The 20,737-nt window shown below is 40.1% G+C and overlaps 1 protein-coding gene across 1 annotated transcript in view; it reads right to left on the minus strand.

The window, feature by feature from the left end:
* Nucleotides 1-20,737, minus strand: part of itgav (integrin, alpha V) — a 68,673-nt gene that overhangs the window by 15,623 nt on the left and 32,313 nt on the right. Inside the window, exons 13-24 of the mRNA XM_017436164.3 lie at nucleotides 19,431-19,560; nucleotides 19,025-19,122; nucleotides 17,062-17,155; nucleotides 16,903-16,948; nucleotides 16,185-16,292; nucleotides 15,027-15,082; nucleotides 14,781-14,935; nucleotides 6,925-7,062; nucleotides 6,389-6,456; nucleotides 6,130-6,274; nucleotides 3,375-3,467; nucleotides 2,459-2,538 (exon numbers count right to left, since the gene is read on the minus strand). Of these exons, the coding sequence (XP_017291653.1) occupies nucleotides 2,459-2,538; nucleotides 3,375-3,467; nucleotides 6,130-6,274; nucleotides 6,389-6,456; nucleotides 6,925-7,062; nucleotides 14,781-14,935; nucleotides 15,027-15,082; nucleotides 16,185-16,292; nucleotides 16,903-16,948; nucleotides 17,062-17,155; nucleotides 19,025-19,122; nucleotides 19,431-19,560 (1,211 nt within the window). The remainder of the gene's footprint in view (nucleotides 1-2,458; nucleotides 2,539-3,374; nucleotides 3,468-6,129; nucleotides 6,275-6,388; nucleotides 6,457-6,924; nucleotides 7,063-14,780; nucleotides 14,936-15,026; nucleotides 15,083-16,184; nucleotides 16,293-16,902; nucleotides 16,949-17,061; nucleotides 17,156-19,024; nucleotides 19,123-19,430; nucleotides 19,561-20,737) is intronic.

The following is a 20,737-nucleotide window of genomic DNA, read 5'->3' on the forward strand; positions in this document are numbered from 1 at the left end:
CTGTGGAGCAGTTTGGCCACGCCCACTTTTGATTTCAATGGAATCGTGCAATTTCTCGCGGGGGACAATTTTCGGTGAAGTTTGGTGAGTTTTTGAGTATGTTAAGGTCGCCAAATTTGCGATTTTCGTTAGAACGGAATAATAATAATAAGAAGAATAATTCCACGAAATACAATAGGCCTTCGCAGCGCTGTCGCTGCTCGGGCCTAATAAACCTACCATAAAGTGATATGTAATGCTTTTAGGTGAAAAAACAAAAAATGTATTTACCTATCACTGATACAGCATCATCAGAAAAAGGTTCAAATAAAATGTTGAAAATAAATGTAATAAAAAAAGCAAATCAAGCTTGTTTTGGAACTAAATTGATCAAAACCACTCAAATGTGTTCACAAATACAAGATAATTCAGGTTGTGTAAAGAAATCCTACGGTTCTGCACAAATATTGTTGAGATACAAAGAAAGTGTACATAAATACTGCATTAATGTGGCATATTGTAATAAAAAGCAGATTTGTTATTGACTCTGCATTTGTTAAATAATCTAAACCCTTAAAAAAAAAGTTCCTTAAAAGATAGTTTGAAATTCCAGTGAGTCTGACAGGCAGTAAAGAGTGTCAGGAGCTGGGGAGGAGTGAAACCAAAGCTGCTGAAACCTTTCATTAACATACTTCTGCATCTCTTGCACAACCCCCTCCCCCTGCTCCCCCCGCTTCGCTCTCGCCCACAGAAACAAGAACTCAGGAATGTGACAGAAAACTGACAAGGTGTGCTGCTTCTTTCAGATTCAGGCTTTTTGTCGTTTAAATGGATACATAAGAAAAATCAATCAGCTCAGCTTTAATGAATGAAATCAGCTTTGATCTTGGTTGGTTGATGGATGAGAGCTTGTTTCAGATACAATACCTTATAAGTGTTGATTGAACATATCAACACTTTCTGCACTTCATCAGGATTAAATTGTATTTGCCAGGGCTTTACAGACTCCAGACTAAAGTCAGTTTTCATGTCATTTTTGAAGTTTAAGAACAAATATCTACTGTACATATACAGAACCAACTGTATACAGAGGTTGGATAACGGTGAAGATAAGAAATGTTGCCCATGTTCCTGAGTTTATGGTCTTTATCACCCAGTTTTAACCTTCTTTAATACATCATATTTATTCTGTAGAATTTTGATCATATTTAGGGTAAAGTAATGAAAAACTTGCATATGCTTTAGGCCTGGATGAGATTGTAATGCATCAGTACTGAATACATGATACATTTAACTATGACTAAGCTTACAAAAGAAAGCTAACATTTTTTTAAAACTTTAATGTAAAATGGTGTTCTTTCAGTCTTGAAAAATATGGAATTTGTTTTTAGTTTTTTATAGCTCTGAATAAGTATAGAAAAACATTTCTGTTTTCTGACTTTTTCTACCATTACATTTTCCAGACATAAATAAAATAAATCTGAATTTCTGAAAAAAAAAAAAAATATTTTGAAATATTCCATATAAAATGTAGAAACTCCAAGTTTCTCCCACTGATGGCATGTACAATGGCAGCTGTGTATGGAAGAAAACCATTATAAAAGTTTAAAAATATGCTTTATAAATACAGATCATTTAGCACTAAAGTATACTCTTTGTAACTTCTCGAATTGTAGGCATAATGTTGATTTTTTTCTGTTTTTTACTTAAAATGGTAGCATAGAATAAAAAATAAGTTTTACTGAAGAAGATTTAAGTTAACCAGGATGTTTAAAAGAAAAAAAAAAATCAAAAAGATTGCTTTCGCCCAGAAGTGTTGTTTTCTAGTGTTAAGTTTTGTATAAATTTTTTTTCATTTTGCTTTATTTTTAAATATCTTTTTGATTATTGATTTTGGAGCAATCAAAATATGAAATTGTGAATACTGTCCAAATATTTCTAATAAATAGGTAGGGAATCTTGTACTTAAGCATAAAAATTGGCCCAGAGGTTTACAGAAACATGAAAATTTAGGCATAGAAAATATGATTTTTTTTTTACTTAAACAGAGTAGGAACCCTGATATAAAACACCATTATACTGTGCCAGCTGGACAGAAATGTTGCAGATAATATATCTTTACAACAAAAGAAAATAGCTTGATGAGTATAATATACATAGACCAAGAATATGTTGCCTTTTTATTTTAAGTTTTTTGTTTTCTTGTTTTAACTCTTGCAAATTAAGAAAATGTGAATAACACTTTTGTCATATGTTTCACATTAAATATTTGCAAATGTGCTAAAATGTGATAACTTCTCCCACTTGCCAGCATCTTCTAACAAAATTCCTTGGTGCTCCATCTGCATCAGTTTTCTCTCCAGTTCCTTTACAACAGTGCTGCCAGCAGGTGGCACTGTGCCCCTATTGGCTAAATTAACATGTAGCCTGTGCTACAACAAAGTAAGCTGTATTCTGGATAAACACAGACCAGTCATACCTGACTATCTGCAGGTCAAATCTGACTGATGTGTCCTCCTCTGACAGCTGGTGTACGCTGAACCTCAACTCAGCCAGGATCTGGAGGAGGTGGTGGTGGTGGCAGGGACCAATCAGAGGGCCGGAAAACACACACAGAAAAACAAGTATTCATATAGCGCCAAGTCACAACAAAAGTCATCTTAGGGAACTGAACAAAAACATTCACATACAATATAAAGAGTCAATTACCGTATGTTCTACACTATAGGGCGCACTGTCAATGAATGGTCCATTTTCAAACTTCTGTCATATATAAGGTGCATTAAGTGAAAGAAAACAGCCCTGTCTTTTCGGAGAATACTGCACTGATGTAAGCGTCATGTATAAATGCCTACACCGCTCGCTCAGGTCCGCGCTCCGTGTGCGGAGCCCTGCGCGACACTACAGAGACAATAACTGAGCCTTAATGCTGTAAGTGGTGCGGCTTTGTAGTTTACCAAAGTCCTACTAAAACATTATGACTTCTTACATTTAAAAGGCCCTGTCGTTTTTTGAGAAAATTGAAGGCTTTTGAGTGCACCTTATAGTCCAGAAAATACAGCAGTAAAAGTTATCTATCTAAGGAAGCCAACAGATTGTGTTGAATCTTCACTTTGTTGCGGTCTCCCATCCTGAGCAGCACAATATTAAAATCTTGGTTTTTTTGCCTTTCTGTTCAATGTCTTCCATAAACTCTATTATGCTTTATTTGATTAATTTCCCTCAAAATATCAATGAAGTATGTTTCTATTTCTATTCACATAAATATTGGGTCATCCACAGTGATTGATCTACGGTACTTCCCAAATATAGCATCACTACCTGTGTCTGCCTCATCAGGCACATCCAGCCAGCTCCATCCTGACTGACTAAGATGCCTGCAGACATTCACTGACCTTAGTTCCTCCCTTCATGGGGTTTCCCAGGTCGCACACCACCATCTTGGTCTGGTTCTCCTTCTTGTAAGCGCAGGATAGTCTGGAGAGTGTCTGTGAAAAGCATAGGTGGACCATCACAGCTTCTAATGTCACATGTTGAAGAACTAGACTGGGTCTGTTCAAGAACAGCTTTAGTCCACAGTGACAACAATCACTGAATTACTTTGATTTTACAAAACAAACAAACAAAAACAAAAAACAGTTGCAGTCATATGTTTACATTCACTCATCGTGTGCACAAATGCCAAATTAATTTTGGGCTTCAAAGACTGATATGAACTGCTCATTTTCCAGGGTGGTATAATCATAATCTGTATATCATTGAGGATTTTAAAACAAGAATTGTGTGCACAAGTTTGAATTCATTGTGGACCTCAAGTAATATTTAGTTAAATGTTCCTTAGCATGTTGAACTTCAATCACTCACTTTTTGTAACCACCAACAAGCTTCTGGTATAATTCTGAATGGACATTTAACCATTTTTTTCGGCAGAATTGGTTATTTAAATTTGTTGGTTTCCTGGAAAGAACCCAGCTTCTAATTTTAATAATATTGAATACATTTTCAATAGAACTGATGTTGGCGCTATAGAAAGTCCATTCCAGAAGCTTAATGATAGACTGCTCTGTCCATTCTGAAACCAGTTCTGTTTGAAACCGCTGTCCTCCTGGAACACCCAACTGTGTCTAAGTTTCAACCGTTTAGTTGTTGATTTGAGGTGAAAATGAAAAATTTGGAGGTAGTCCTTTTTGTCATTGTTCCATTCACTTTGTGCAATGCACCAGTACCACTGACAGCAAAACAGCCCAATGGTATAGAGGTGTGGAGCTGTTTGAAGGTGTGTCCAGTGAAGCAGGGCCTTCATTCTTGGTCTCAGTCCACAGTGATGTGCAACTCTCTCCACTGTGGACAGAGACCGGTGTTCCAGCAGTTTCTAGTTCATGGTAGGCTTGAATCATGGTGGTTTCTGCGTTGTTCCTGAACATCCTAACAATTTCCTTTCAACTGAGGATGGCAGATGAGTACTGATGAATCTAACAAGTCCTCTCAAACAAATCCTTTTTATGTTGACAATCAAAAGCTTCCAGCTGCAGTCAGTGATGATCACTAAATAGTTAACAGGCCTTGGCCTCGTCAAGAAAAAATGCCAGGGTTTCTCTTCTGAAGAGAGACTAAGCCCGGTGGTAGGTGGCTGTTCGCCGGCCGATCATTGGCCGACCGTGATTTAGTAGAAAAAAAGATGACAGAAAGTTGAAAATACGGCTATTTATTATGTGATATTGTAAGATATTTGTGTCAAATATTTATACAACTACAGTTTTACAAAAAGGCACTTTTGAAATACTTTTTCAAACAAAAATACATTAAAATAAATACTAATTGATTGCACCTAATTTGAATCCTAATTTAGGTCACATTTACAAATAAATTAAATGAACATAAAGGAAAAAGTGCAAACAAAGCACCAACACACGTCTCACTTCCAGGCCAATGAATAACAACAGAGAACTCTGGCAAACAGACAGATGCTGTACTGTACTGTGCTTTTTGTGGCACAGGCTGCATGTTGGATCACTACATGGAACAACAAAACATCTAATGCTGAATTTAATAGCATCATTTTACTGGTAAACAAGGATAATATTTTCACTAAGCACAAAACACACTTACCATATTAAGTCTTGTAAAGCCACCTGTTGAATTTCAGCTCAACTAACCATTTTTGCCTAAACTCGGCCTCAGGGCTCATTAGAGTCCTGCAGGGCTCCGTGAACAGCACACAGACCTGAGCGCGATGGAGGCGTTTATACTTGGTGCTTACGTCGGTGCAGTATTCTCTAAAAAGACAGGGGGCAGTACGCTACGTAAGCAGTGGAAATACGGTAAAAAGAGAGCAGATGTTGTCACATCAAATATGGCTGCAGGTATTCAGGAGGAAGAGCTGTTGTGTTTCTGGCTGTGATACAGAGAGGATGTTTAAACTTAAAGCATTCAGTCTGACTTTCATTGATTTATTTACTTATTTGCTTTAGTTGTGATTCGTCCATCATAGGACTAATATTTCTTCCCTCTGTGGTCTATAAACACTCCTTTTTATCGGCTGCAGCAGTAATCTCCTTCCATGAGTTTTGATTATCTTTGTGATCTCTCATAGAGGGATCATATAAATGCTGATACTGGCGAACCAGCTCCACTAGAGCACCGAAATCGTTTATTTTGAACGGAGCGTGGCACGCGCGGTCCACGCAAAGTTACAAAAGGTGCATGACGCAACACTGCGCAGGACCTTCATGCAGGGGCGGGGACAGTGCGATTGCATCACTGTTGGCGCGCACACTCTCCCACGGTGAGGTAGGTAAGATAGTGATTTTGGGGGTGCGGGTGGAAAAAAAATGTGTATAAAAAATGACGTATTTATAATAAACAAGCGGAGTTTAGTCACCAAAGCCTGGCGGCCCGCCAGGCTTATAATACACTGGGGGAAACCCTGAAAGGCATTTTAGAACTTTCAGGAACAGTTCAAAAAAATAATTAAAAGTCTGAAAATATTATGTCATTCGTGCTCACGGTAAATGTATGGAAACTTCTGACTGCTGTGGTAGCTTGAAAATCGGTTATTTTGTTTTATTTTTTATGGACGTATGAAGGTTAATTCTGTGTGGAAATCAGAGTTGATATCCTCAGGATATTAAATGATCCTGAGACACTTACCTGACTGCGAACAACCCCGGTGAAGTCGGCCTGCTGTGGAGGGAAGATGTGGAGTTCAGCCTCATAGGCTCCCTCGCCCTGATTCTCAGCACTGACCTCCAGGGTGAGAGCGTTGTCATCGCCGATGTAGAGCTTCTCACGGTCACTGCAGCCAATCAGAGAACAAGATATTATCTTCATATAGTGGAAGCCTAAGCTTTCTTCCGGTTTTAAGGGTAAATATCTGTTTTCATGTCAGCCGCAGAAGAACAGTTTCTACCTCTTCACGGACAATTTGAGGTCAGGTTTACAGATGTTGTCATCTCCACAATCCAACAAAATGTGAGCCTGATGGAAGAAAGAAAAAAACGGTTAAAGTGGGATAAAAAGTGGAGAAAGAAGGAGAAAAATAAGACAAAACCCAGTGTTAAGAGGACAAAAGGCAATTACACACTAATCAATCTAGCATGATCTTCAGCCTTTTGCAACAAAAGAGGATCTGACTTCAGAGAAGTAAAAAAAAAAAAAAATTGTAATGAGCAACATAACAACGAACCTACAGTACCAGCAAATATAGTGGCTTTTTATTGATTGAGACCAGACAGGAAGTTTCTGTCCAAATGCTACAGACATTAGCCTCTTTAACAAAACAGTTCTGTGGTGTGGCCACGAAGACCAGCCCCTCTTTGAGATGCCTCAGATCCTGCAGCGGTTCTTTCAGAAAGCGTAACGTGAGGACAAGAAGACATCTCAGTTCCAGTATGAAGAGTTTTCTGAAAGGGGCTACTGTGAGCGCTATGAGAAGACTCACAGTACCTGTTTGGTGACGTTAGATGGTGCTGACACATCGAGGATGGGCTGCAGTCCAGTCTGGTCTGCAGCCAACTTGTAGTCCAGACTGTACTCCATCGCCACAGAGATGGGAGTGATCTTATCTCGAAACTCACGATCGTCCTGAACAAGAAGAAAAAGATGTCCCACATCAGCCCTCAAACTTTTTGTTTATGTTCTTTACTACTTGCAGCGACCGTGAGAAGCTCTACATGACAACACTCTCACCCTGGAGGTCAGGGCTGAGAATCAGGGCGAGGGAGCCGACAAGGCCTAACCTTATTTCATGTAAAAACTTGAAATAATTGAAATAATAAAATAACTTTTAATGTTTCAACTTTCCCTAAAATGTGTATCCTCCTTACTTTTTTTAAGTTAACTTGTGGAAAACAACAAGAATTCCAATCCACATGGCATTAAACTCCCTAATCTGTAATTATTGTGATTGACATTTGATCACTGCCAGCTACCAAAAGGTGAGAGATAATGCACTTATCTGTGTCTGTTGGCAAAATATCACATGAACCTGGACAGATTTTAATGAAACTAATTATTTATTGGATGAACATCTATACCAGATTACCTTTTGGAGTCAGTCCAATTCAAGATGTCACAGGTAATGAAACCTTAGCAAATGCAGAAATGGTTATAACTGCGTAAATTTGACAGATTTTGAGCTAAAATTGACGTAGTGGCTAAGAGTCATTCATGACACATACTCTTAGGGCAGACCTGGGCATTTTCAGGCCTGTGGGCCAGATATGGCCCATTGGACATCCATGTCCGGCCCACGGCCCCCCCAGTCAAAAATAAAAATGTATTTTAGTGTACATGCGACACATCTGTCTTTTATTTTGAAAGGGCTTGGCACAGTGTTTATGAATGCATGCGGGTAAATGCTAACGCAGAGTGACAGGTGATGCTAGCAGCCGGAAAATGTTATCTCATAGTAAAAAAAGAAAAGTTGATTTTGAATGCTGTGTTTTCAACAAGGCATGGACAGCTAAATATTTGTTTACAGAAGTCAAAGGTAAAGCGGTCTGTTTAGTTTGTGGTGCGCAGGTGGCTGTGGTAAAGGAATATAATATCCATCTACTACGTGACCAAACACCAGGAGAAATACAAGAACTTTTCAGAGAAGGAGCCTGTCACTGAGTTGTCTGTGTTGCAAACTCAATAAGCACTTTTTACAAAATGCTTGTCATCCAGAGGTGCTGCAGTCAAGACAAGTTTTGTCATATCCCACAAGATTGCTAGAAAGAGCAAACCCTTTTCTGACGGGGAGTTTATTAAGGAGTGTTTGGTGGAATCGTCTGTGCTAATTTGTCCCGAGAAAAAAGACGCTTTTGAGAACGTCTCCCTTTCCTGCCGCACCGTAAGGAGACGAATTGAGGACAACGCAAAAAACCTGGTGCTACAACTGAAGGACAGCGTAAATGACTGAGTACTTTTCCCTGGCTTTGGATGAGAGCTGTGACATTCGGGACACTGCCCAGCTGTTCATCATCGTGCGCGGGATCAATGCAGACTTTAGAATCACGGAGGAGCTGGCAGACATGCGGTCAATGAAAGGGACAACAATAGGGAGTGACAGAGGTAAATGCATGTCTGGAAAGCTCGGGACTGAAATGGAACAAACTGGTGGGCATCACAACGGATGGGTGTCCAAATCTTACAGGAAAAAAAGTTGGTCTATTAAAGAGAATCCAAGACCAAGAGGCAGAAAAGAACCCTGAGCAGACATCAACTTTTTTTTCATTGTATTATACATCAGGAAGTGTTGTGTAAGTCTGTGTTAAAAGTGAATCACATTGTTGATGTTGTAACTAAAACAGTTAACTTTACCAGAGCAAGGGCACTGAATCACAGGCAGTTTGTTTCACTTTTAGAGGAAACTGAGGTTGACCACTGTGACCTAAGCTACCACACAGCCGTCAGGTGGCTCCGTCTGGGAAAGGTGCAGAAAAGCTTCTGGGACCTGAGAGAGGAGATTCAGGAGTTCTGTGTGAGGAAGGGACATGCCATCCCTCAGCTTTCAGAGGCAGACTGGCTGGCAGATCTTGGTTTTACTGTTGATGTGACTGCTAAGATGAATGAACTAAATGTCAAACTGCAATGCAAGGGCCTTGTTGTCTATGAACTGTACAGTGCAGTCAAGGCCTTCAGTAGAAAGTTGCAGCTTCTGTCACGCCAAATCAGGGATAATATTCTCACTCACATGCCAACACTGAAGCAAGCCACCCCATCAACAGATCAGCTCCAAAGGTACTCATCCATGTTAGAAGAACTGCATGTTGAGTTTTCAAGGCGATTTCAAGACTTCAAAACTGTTGAGAGTGAAATGCACCTGGTGTCTCCTCCCTTCACTTGCAGTGATGATAGTGAATCCAGTGATGTTCAGATGGAACTCATTGACTTGCAGTCTGACACACGTCTGGCAGAGCGCTTTGGGTCAGTCCCACTGCTTGAGCTTTACTCTTCACTCAAACAGGAGAACTTTCCACACTTGAGGAGACACGTTCAAAAGATTCTTGTGCTTTTTGGCTCTACATATGTATGCGAGCAAACATTTTCAGTGATGAAGTTCAACAAATCCAGATACAGGTCTTCCATAACTGATGATCACCTTGCAGCTGTCCTACGCATTGCCACATCAGACATTCAGCCAGATTTCAATGCACTTGTTGAAGCCCAAGACAGACTGGACTTTTCTCATTGAACAAGTGAACTGAACTATTGACATGATACTTGAATCTTTATATTCCTTATAATACATCAGTTTTGGAGTACTTTATTTGTAGTAGAGGATTTTGCAATATTTAGAGTACTTTGATGGTTTGTCAGTTCTTACAGGTTTTCAAGTCGTTCCAGTTTCATTTTGTAGTTATTGTATTGTTACTTAAAGTGCTATTACTTTTTTGTGTGTACCTCTTTTATGTTTTTGCGATATTTAAAGTACTTTGTGGTACTTTTTTTCCATTAATTTTAATCTGATTGGAGGTACTTTTGTGTTATTCAGTCATTTTCTTCAAGTTTCAGCACTTCAGGTCTATCAGGCCTTTCCAATATTTAAAACTGTCAGGAGTCTGGAGTTTTTGTTTTTTGCCTGCTATTTCCACCTGAGATCCAGTAGAGGGCGCCTGTCATCAGGAGGAGCTACCAGCAGGTGTTTCTAATAATCAGCTCCATGACCATGACCTAGGTCAGTACCATGACCTAAAGATGGTTTTCAGTAAAAGTAAGGCTTTGTCTCTTCCACCCCACCGTCCATATGACTGTGCCATTGATCTCCTACCTGGAACATCATTACCCACAAGCAAACTTTACAATATTTCCCACCCTGAAAGACTGGCCATGGAGAATTACATTAACGAGTAACTTACGACAGGAATAATCCGTCATTCTACTTCCCCACTAGGAGCGGGGTTTTTCTTCGTGGGAAAGAAGGATGGAGGTTTACGTCCATGCATTGATTACCGGGGTCTCAATCAGATCACAGTCAAGAATAAATATCCATTACCACTCATTTCTTCAGCTTTTGAATCAGTCCAGGGTTCCACCATTTTCTCCAAGCTCGATTTACGCAATGCTTATCATTTGGTCCGAATTCGTCAGGGGGATGAATGGAAAACTGCTTTTAAGACCCCTGTCTGTCATTTTGAGTATTTGGTCATGCCTTTTGGTTTATGCAACGCACCAGCTATATTTCAAGCATTAGTCAACGATGTGCTATGTGAGTTTTTGAATGTATTTGTTTTTGTATACTTGGACAACATCCTCATCTACTCAAAGTCTGTTTCAGAACATCAACGCCATGTCAGACTGGTACTGCAATGCCTGTTAGAAAACCGACTATTCGTCAAGGCAGAGAAATGTAAGTTTCATTCCACATCACCTTCCTCGGTTACGTCTTTGAGGGTGGGCAGGTTTGGTCAGATCCGGACAAGATAAAGGCAGTTCTGGATTGGCCTGTTCCGGAGAACAGAAAACAACTCCAGCGCTTCCTAGGGTTTGCTAATTTTTACAGGCGCTTTATCAGAAATTTTAGTCAGGTGGCTAACCCCCTTACTGCCTTAACGTCTACCAAGAGAGCCTTTACATGGACCCCAGAGGCTGCTTTAGCCTTTGCCGACCTCAAGAGGAGGTTTTCTCAAGCACCCATCCTCATTCAACCAGACCCTAAAAGACAGTTCATTCTCGAGGTGGACGCATCTGACACTGGTGTAGGAGCCGTGCTCTCTCAACGCTCTGTGCAGGACAGCAAGCTCCACCCATGTGTGTTTTACTCACGTAAACTATGATGTCGGCGATAAAGAACTTCTAGCTATAAAACTAGCCCTCGAAGATTGGAGACATTGGCTAGAAGGTACGGAGTTACCTGTGTTAATATGGACAGATCACAAGAACTTGTCATATATCTCTACAGCCAAGGGGTTGAACTCACGTCAGGCCCGGTGGTCCATTTTTTTTCCCGGTTCAACTTAAACATCTCCTTCCGTCCTGGTTCTAAAAACATTAAGCCTGACGCCCTATTACGTCAGTACTTCCCAGAAGACAATGATTCTGAGCCCACCACTATACTCCCTCCCGGATGTGTTATTGGTTCCCTTACCTGGGAGATTGAGGGTCTGGTTCATCAGGCTCTACAGAAGGAACCAGATCCTGGAAACGGTCCACCCAATAGAGCCTATGTCCCCTCTTCTGTCCGTTCTTGTTTAATTCACTGGTTTCATTCTTCTAAGTTTTCAGGTCATCCCGGAGTCAGTCGCACCATTTCCTTAATATCCAGAACTTTTTGGTGGCCATCCATTCACAGGGATGTCAAGGAGTATGTGTTGGCATGTCCTGTCTGCTCACGGAATAAGACCTCCTCACAACCCCCCGCTGGTCTGTTGCAGCCCCTCGAGGTACCTAAGAGACCATGGTCACATATTGCTTTGGATTTTGTCACAGGACTTCCCACGTCTCAAGGTATGACCACCATACTCACAGTCATTGACCGTTTTTCTAAGACATGTCATCTTGTTCCCCTCAAGAAGCTTCCATCAGCTTTTCAGACAGCTCAACTCCCTATCAAACATGTTTTCAGTCTTCATGGAATACCACAGGAGATTCTATCTGACCGAGGTCCCCAATTTGTGTCCCAAGTCTGGAAACAGTTTTGTCATGCACTTAATGCAAAAGTCTCACTCTCCTCAGGTTACCACCCTCAGTCCAATGGTCAAACTGAAAGGATGAATCAGGAGCTGGAATCCACCCTCAGATGCCTCACCTCATCCAACCCGCAGGACTGGAGTAAGTTTTTACCCTGGATCGAATATGCACACAATTCACATGTCTCTGCTGCTACTGGTCTGTCTCCCTTTGAGGTCTCCTTGGGGTATCAACCCTCCCTCTTTCCATCCGAGGAGAGGAACATTTCTACCACATCAGTACAACACCACATCCATCGCTGCAGACAGGTTTGATCTAACACTATCATGGCCCTCCAAAGAACAGCCAAGCAGAACCAAAGATTTGCTGACAAGAGATGCAGACCTGCTCCACAGTATACCTCTGGTCAGAAGGTGTGGTTATCAACCAAGAACATTCCATTAAAGTCAATGTCTAGGAAGCTTTCTTCACGTTTTATTGGCCCGTACGAGGTCGAAGAGATAATTAGTCCTACTGCTGTTCGTCTGTGTTTGCCACCTGGTCTTCGTATCCACCCTACCTTCCATGTGTCACAGATTAAGCCTATGCTTACCAGTCATTTGTGCCCTCCGGCCAAGCCCCCTCCACCCGCCCAGGACTTTGAGGGGCACCCTGTTTATTCGGATTGTGGACTCCCGTCGGCGAGGTCGGGGTTGGCAATACCTTGACGATTGGGAGGGCTATGGTCCCGAGGACCGATTATGGGTGCCCCGTTCTTTTATACGTGATCCGACACTTATCTCGGATTATTGGGCATCTGTTCCTTCTACGTCAACCCTCGGCCGCCAGGTGGCAGCCATTGAGGGGGGAGTAATGTCAGGAGTCTGGAGTTTTTGTTTTTTGCCTGCTATTTCCACCTGAGATCCAGCAGAGGGTGCCTGTCATCAGGAGGAGCTACCAGCAGGTGTTTCTAATAATCAGCTCATCAAGGGAGGCTTAAAAGGACGCTGCAGCCAACACTTCACCATCAGAGCGTTTTACCTGTATGGTATGTGAGTTACCTCTAGACCAAGCTAACTTCTTGGACTTTGCTTCATGCAACCTTGCTTTGTTCCAGGTTCCATAGTTCACAGAGACTTAGACCTTCATAGACTAAGTGCCTTCCCTGACCAAACCCTGCTCACCCTCCAACACCACCGGATCTCAGACCCAACTGGATTCCACCACAACAGGACTCAGACTCGTACATTGGACTCCTCCAGGAAAAGTCATCTTCAACTTCCAGTAAGCATTACCTCTGCCAATATAATTATCACCATCAACAAACCAGTATCTCCAGTATCTTTTTTCCTGGCATCCAGTACACTATTCACTGTGTTCAATAAATCTTTATATTCCTATTTCCTGGCTCCTGAGTGTGTTCTGCATGTGGGCTAAATCTCTGCCTAAAATCATGACAAAAACCACTTATTGTTCATGTATACAGTTGATCAGTTGTTCAGCATAATACACACCATTTCAGTTGAGAAGAGATTAACAAGTTAAAAATAAAATTAAAATGTGATGACTGTGTTTGTTTTAAACTATTAACTTAAAAGAATTAGTATTAATTCTCACATTAACCTAAACCACAATTTGTCCACTTTTATAAATACTTACAGAATATTCTTATTTCTTATTACCAAAAGAATCTGGTTTAAGTATTTCATTACAAAAAGAGATATAATGAGAAAACGTACAATGAGCGAATAATAAATTTGAGTCATTGCTGGTTTGGCCCTCCAACACATTTCAAATTTTTCATGTGGCCCCCTGAAGAAATTATTTGCCCACCCCTGTCCTGAGGTGACATTTTGTGACATTTGAGACAGCAAATAATGTTATTTTAAAAAATTTGACCAAAATGACTTTAACTCAAACTTTTAGTAACATAAGATGATCTTAGTTTAAAACTGACATGAAAAGCAGTGGGCAATATACTTTAATTCAAGGAATTCTTGACCTTCAATTTTTTAATTAAATTGATGAAAAAAGGCCCTTGTAAAAATTCATCTTTTGTTTTTAAAAGTTAAATAAGTGTGTGTGTGTATGTGTGTGTGTGCAGGAAGAGCCTGTGACTGAAAGAATCTAACTGATGACAAAAAGCTGGCAATCAATTGTATGCATGATACATTGCAGAAATACCGAGGACAGTGCAATGACATAGTTACATCAAGTGAAGAAAACATGAGGTGGGATTTATGCAAATGTCTTATCTTCTGAAACCCTATTTTTAAGCTCCAGGTCATTATGACCTATAAAGATATTTTATTCTAGAAAAACAGGAAGCAAGAGTAACATTCAAGAAAGCTGTTTGATTAAAACAAGAAGTTGAACCTTGTCACGATTTTTGTTCAGAGAATAGTTAGTTGAAGCAGACACCGCCAATCAGAACCTCTTAAAAAGGTTGAAATCTTCATCTTGTGAGTTAATCCAGAGACAACTTGTTTAGCTGTATTTTAAATTAAGAACCAAGCAAATGCAGTTTAACTATTTCCGATCTCAAATTTTTAAAGTCTAAAAACTGCATGACCAAAGAACAGAATCAGTTTTTAACTTCTGAACTGCTGAATCATCTGCATTTTGTATGTCACGTCATTTGAAGAGATGCATCAGACTTGATTAAAATGTTTTTCATTTTCATTTTTGTTGATCTAAAACTTCCTCACCCTCAGGAAGACTTCCTGCTCTTCACAGGCCAGGGTCCTGTCATTGTTTGCCGTCATGTTCTTTGTGTACTGAAAGGTCCGACCGTGCAGGAAGAGGGCCCGTTTGGTTGCCTCCTTCTGCTTCAGACGATCCAATGTGATGTCAACATGAAAATCTGGGCAAGTGATTACAGACAGAAGAAAATGAATACGCGTGAAAGCAACAACTGTCACTCCAATGATACAAAAAAGGCAGGTTTTACTCACTCAGAGTCTGTGGAGCTCCATTGCCAGATGCAGCCAGACAGTACTTCACCTTAAAACTGCAAAACACACACAGAGTCAACTACAACACTAATCCCAGAGAAAGAATTTAATTTAAGTATTCAGACTGACACCAATCTGATAATATCTGAGCACTGAATATAAAGTTACTGCCAGCAGCTGGTGAGTTCAGCTCAAGCTTCAGGGGAAAATAAAAGTATTGTCTGTTAAAGGTCAAATAACAGAACAAAATTAATTACACTTTACAAACTAAACTAAGACTTATTCTCTGTCAATTGTCAAAAGAAAAGTGGCCATAATATCTCACTTTTGTGTATTTGCCTTGCATTTTTATGGCATACTGGCAAATACCTGTACATGGCTGTAAGAAATGCTTTCACAACATCTCTTTATGAATCTGATGCTCTATATGTAGTTTGACCTCCAGCAACACCAGGTTGCTACAGATTTATTGGTCATATCAAAAAATTCTGTAACCTGAAAGCAGCAAACTTTCAAACATCATATACATCATACTGTATATACAGCATGATAACAAAATTTATGTAGCAGTGACTCAACTGTAACATCCCATCTCATTCCACACTATGTCTCTACTGCCACAGTGTTGTGGTGTATCTGTGATGCTTTTATACGTAATAGTCATTGCCATTGTTTGTCTTTGGTTTGGACTTTATTTGGAGATGAAAAGAACAGGAAATAAATTGCCAGCCTAGGATCTGCCAGAGGAGAGCAACAAAGACAAGGAACAAGAAGAAGATACAGAAGATGCTGGTGAGACACTGACGAAGATTGTTATTTTCACAGGCTGAAGGAAGAACTGCAACAAGATGCTTCTGAATGTCACAAATATGCACACCAACAGAAAGAATAAGACCATTACAACACAGCAACGTAGCATAACCTATGTTTACAGTCATATGCTGCAGCTTTTCCACCCTTCAGATCTAATACATACCTAGCAGGAATGCATCATGAATGTTACATGTCACTCAACTTTATGTTTAACACAGTTTGCCTAATTTTTTTATTGACCAAAATTCTAAATAATAAATCAAGATTTGTAGCAAAATACCAAACTGTGTGACAGCAGCTAAACAAACTGAATGAAGTTGTTTCTGGTAAAATGTGAAAACTCACCATGACACAAATATGCTGCTACCAGGAATCTGGCAGGTCTTTTCCTCCGGGTTGATGATCTGGGGGGTTATGTCTAATGTAGCATTCACACTGATCACAGGACGAGCTCTGACACACAAACAAACACAAGGAAACCAACTTGACTCATAGCAGCTCATGTTTGCAGCGTGGTCATGGATCTTATGTTACATGTGGCTGAATGCTGTGATAGTCAGTATAAAAACATCTTTGAGATTGACTTCAAGTCCTCTTCATGAAAGATAGACAAGGTATAAATGAGTACCATGTTTATGTGGTCAATGACAAATATAGTGTTTTGTACAAAAATGTCTTTATTTTTAAAAAATACTTATTTAGCTTGTAAATAAGAAAGCAAAACTGGATTTAATAAACAATACCTGCATGCTTTTCTCTTATTGATAGGAGTGATAACATGTTTTTAAGTCAAAAAATGTGGGAGCAAAAACATACGTTTGAATGTTTCTCATTACAGAAAGGGTTAAACGTGTCCTAATAACATCTATAAAGACAGTAGGGGTAAACTGAATGAACAACAGTAGCTCTTTGATATCAGAGGTGGCCTCACTCATTAAACCTCTCAGCTTCTGCTCGAAGTACCAGACACACATACACAGCAGGAGAGCACGCATGTACAAACGCACACACACACACACACACACACACTCCAACACATAAACCAAAACTTAGATCTGATTACCTGAATAAAACTGCTTTGTCTGATCCAAACACTCCAACTATTAAATCTGCAGGACACACACACACAGATCAGCTTTTTTATAGCAGCACATGGAATCCTTGCTGTGCCTCTTCATACACATTTTCATGTGTGTGTGTGTGTGGGTGTGTGTATCTGTACCTGGATATCCATTTTGGTCTATGTCAGTATTTCCTGTCATTGAGTATCCAAAGCTAGCGGGCATGTAGCTAGATGCCCATTTGCCCTGAAGAATCTGAAAAATAGTGCCGCCACAGTAAATTAGAATTTCATTTTGATTCTTGATTATTAATTTATTTTATATAATTTTACATGTCAGGACTGTCTCTATTTTTGTTCTTATTAAAAGCAGTAGGAGGATGTGGCTCAAAAACAAACTTTTTGTTTTGCTGAAGTGAGGCCTCCTTCCTCAACAACTACAAAATTTTATCCTGGTATCCAAAGTGAAAGTCAACAACCAAAAAGGCTCACTTTCTATAAGATCTCACACAGTGTGTTTCTCCAAAGAAACCATTTTCAGCCATTGATTTATGCAAAACGTATATAATTTTGATCAAAATCTGTGGCTGAAATTATTAACAAATCAATCAGTTTGAGACTGTTGAGAAACATCAAGGTTTATGACAATGAGTGGTCGAATACAAATGAAAAAGGAGATGCAGTTTTAGAAAAAAATAAAGTCTTCCATCTTTCAATTTTATGGTCTTATGTTTCAGAGCCTAATAAAAAGATCTCTTTACCAGTATCTTTACCAGGTTCTAAAACTATTCAAATTGAACCTCAAGTGTACAAAAACACACAGATTCTATTACGTCATTATTAGACAGAATGAAGACAAAATGGAAAATCTTATGTAAAAAAAACTAAGTCCATTTAATAGCTTGTACAACCACTTTAGCAACAATAACTCTTAGCAGCGGTTTTCTGTATGACTATCAGTCTCTCACGATGTTGTGAAGGAATTTTTCCAACTTTGCTTCAGTACATTGAGGTTTGCAGATATTAGTTTCTGCACAGATCTCTTCAGGCCCCACCACAGTATTTCAATCAGGTTGAGGTCTGGGCCAGTGCAACATTAATTCTTTTCTTGGGCCTAGCTTCAGTTGTCAGAGAGATGGCTTCACATTTCACTCTGGAATACATTTCTCTACAAAGAGGTTCATGGTCAACTCAATGACTACAAGATGCCCAGGCCCTGCGGCTACAAAATAAGCCCAAATATCACCCCCCCACCACTATACTTGACAGTTCGTATGAGGTGTTTGGACAGATGAGACTAAAGCGGAGATGCTTACCCATAAATGCACAGCACTGTGTTCTAAAAAAACAAAAGCATATCAGCACAAAGACATTGTTGCATAAGTCTCGTGGTGCATTCAGATGTAACTTTGCAATGATGCCATATTCTTTTTAGAGAAGAGGTATTGTCATGCAACCCTTCCAAACAAGACATACAGTACTCATTTAGTCTTCTTTTAATTATACTGTCTCAGTCAATAAATACTGTCTTTTATACTTCTTACTGAGGCCTTTAGAGTCTGAGATGGAGCTCCTGGATGTTTTGCAATTATTCTGAGCTTTGCACATTCTGACCTTGGGGTAAATTTGCTGGAAAGGTTTTCAACTTCCTGTAGATTAATGAACTTCAAATGCTTTGGAAATGATGCTCGACTGGCCCAAGAATGGTGGGCAGCACAGTTGCTTCTCTGAGGTCATTGCTGATGTCTTTTCACTTGGCATTGTGTTAACACACACCTGAATGCTCCAGAGCAGCAAACTGACAAATCTCCTGCTTTTATAGAGGTGGTCACACTGATGATCAGTGAATACCTTTGATTAGCAGCACCTGTCTGCTACTTTTTATCATAAATCCTATAGAAGCAGCAAAGGTGGACTTAGTTTTTCCATACACAGGGTTATTCATTTTGGTTTCATTTTTGTTTAATAAATAATCATGTGAAAAAATTGGTTGTGAATTCTGAACCCTGGAGAGTTAGGATAATTTTTATTTTGTTCTGTATTATGTAAAACTGTAAAATTGAAAGAGAGCAGGCTTTATTTTTCCCATGACTGTAATGTCCAAAGTAAAACTTTGAAAGATTACCTGTGAAGGTGACGGGTCAGGGCCCTGAGGGCGACCATTATGGATGTAAACCAAACCGTTGTGGTCGGAGCCTCCATATGGAGCAGAGATGGCCACATCTGCGAGTTGAAGTGGGGTGGGAAGTGGCAGACAAAAACAGGAAATATGAAGGGGAAAGACTGTAGTTGCTAGGAATAAAGCCTGACTGCTTTAGCACAAAGATGTGCTTATGTGTGCACATATGTGTATGCAGGAGTCTAAACCACAGCACTGAGCATTGTTTGAATTAGTGCTTTCATGCTGTTTGCAATTTCAAACTTGCTTTCAAATTTCAGGTTAGAAACTAGTTTCAATGAGGCTAAACAACAAGGGTCCTCACAAACACAAAAACATCAAATATGTGGATGTCGTGAGTGATCAGGAATACCGTTGTACCCATCCCTGTTGAGATCTCCCAGTGCTGCAATGGCAGAACCATATCTGGCATAAACCTCTGACCCTGTCAGTGTCTGAGGCGGCTGAAAGGTAAATCCTCCTCGGTTGAGGTACACAGATACCTAGAGACCACACACATACAGTTACAAAGTCATTGAAAGACAGTATGCAAACTGAGAAATCTGAAAACATTACAAATTAATAAGATAAGATAATATTAAAAGGCTTCTGATCTCATCAGTATCTGTTTCTAAGAAGTTCAGTTCCAGTCATTTTAAACCTGTTTAAATATCAGTTTTGGTTTCTAATCTGCTTCTTTTCCATTCCTGGAGAGGATGAAGTTGTGTAGAAATGCTGAGTTTTGTTGTTGAGGGACACAGTTGGAGACCATCTGCCTTCAGGTCTAACATGTTGACACATCTCTGTTCAGCACAGTTGTAAAGACTGATCACAGAACTGTTACCTGCTCTATGTTTTGCTTGTTTTTACTGACCAGACTTTTCTCCAATGAGCTTTTAAGGTGTGTGATACAGAGGAGGAAACCAACAACTATTCCTCTCAGCAAACCTCTATTATTTTTGTACCTGTGCTGGAGTAACAGCAACACAAAAGAGGAGATTAGCATTTAAAAGCATGTGCACTTTTAAGATGTCACAGACTTCTGAAGGACCTGTATCCAGGAGTGGAAATTAGCACCCGCCAGGCTAAGCTCCACTTGTTTATTATAAATACGTCATTTTTTATACACATTTTTTTCCACACCTGCTCCCCCAAAACCGCTACCTTTATCTACCTCACCATGCGAGGGTGCGCGCGCCAACAGTGACACAATCGCGCTGTCCCCGCCCCTGCGCGAAGATCCCACGCAGTGTCACGTCATGCACCTTTTATAACTTGGTGTGGACCGCGAGCGCCGGGCTCCATTCATCCATCTGCTCTCTTTTTACCGTATTTCCACTGGTTACGTAGCGTACTGCCCCCTGTCTTTTTGGAGAATACTGCACCGACGTAAGCACCAAGTATAAGCGCCTCCACCGCGTGCTAAGATCCGCACGCTGTTCGCGGAGCCCCGTGCGACTCTAATGAGCCCCTCCTTTGAAGACCAAAATGTTCATATTTTGGACCGAGAAGACAGATGGTTTGAGAGTGGAGTAAAAGAAGCCATTTATGTCAAAAAGGAGAAACCAACATTAAACAGAGGAGGAGGTCTCAGATTTCAGCTTTCAAAAACCTATAATGGAGCTTTAGGCCTGATCCCCAGTCAGTTTCACTCCAATCAACACCTGCAGTCATGTGACC

The sequence above is a fragment of the Kryptolebias marmoratus genome, linkage group LG6 (assembly GCF_001649575.2).
Source record: "Kryptolebias marmoratus isolate JLee-2015 linkage group LG6, ASM164957v2, whole genome shotgun sequence".
In the NCBI taxonomy this organism is placed as follows: domain Eukaryota; kingdom Metazoa; phylum Chordata; class Actinopteri; order Cyprinodontiformes; family Rivulidae; genus Kryptolebias; species Kryptolebias marmoratus.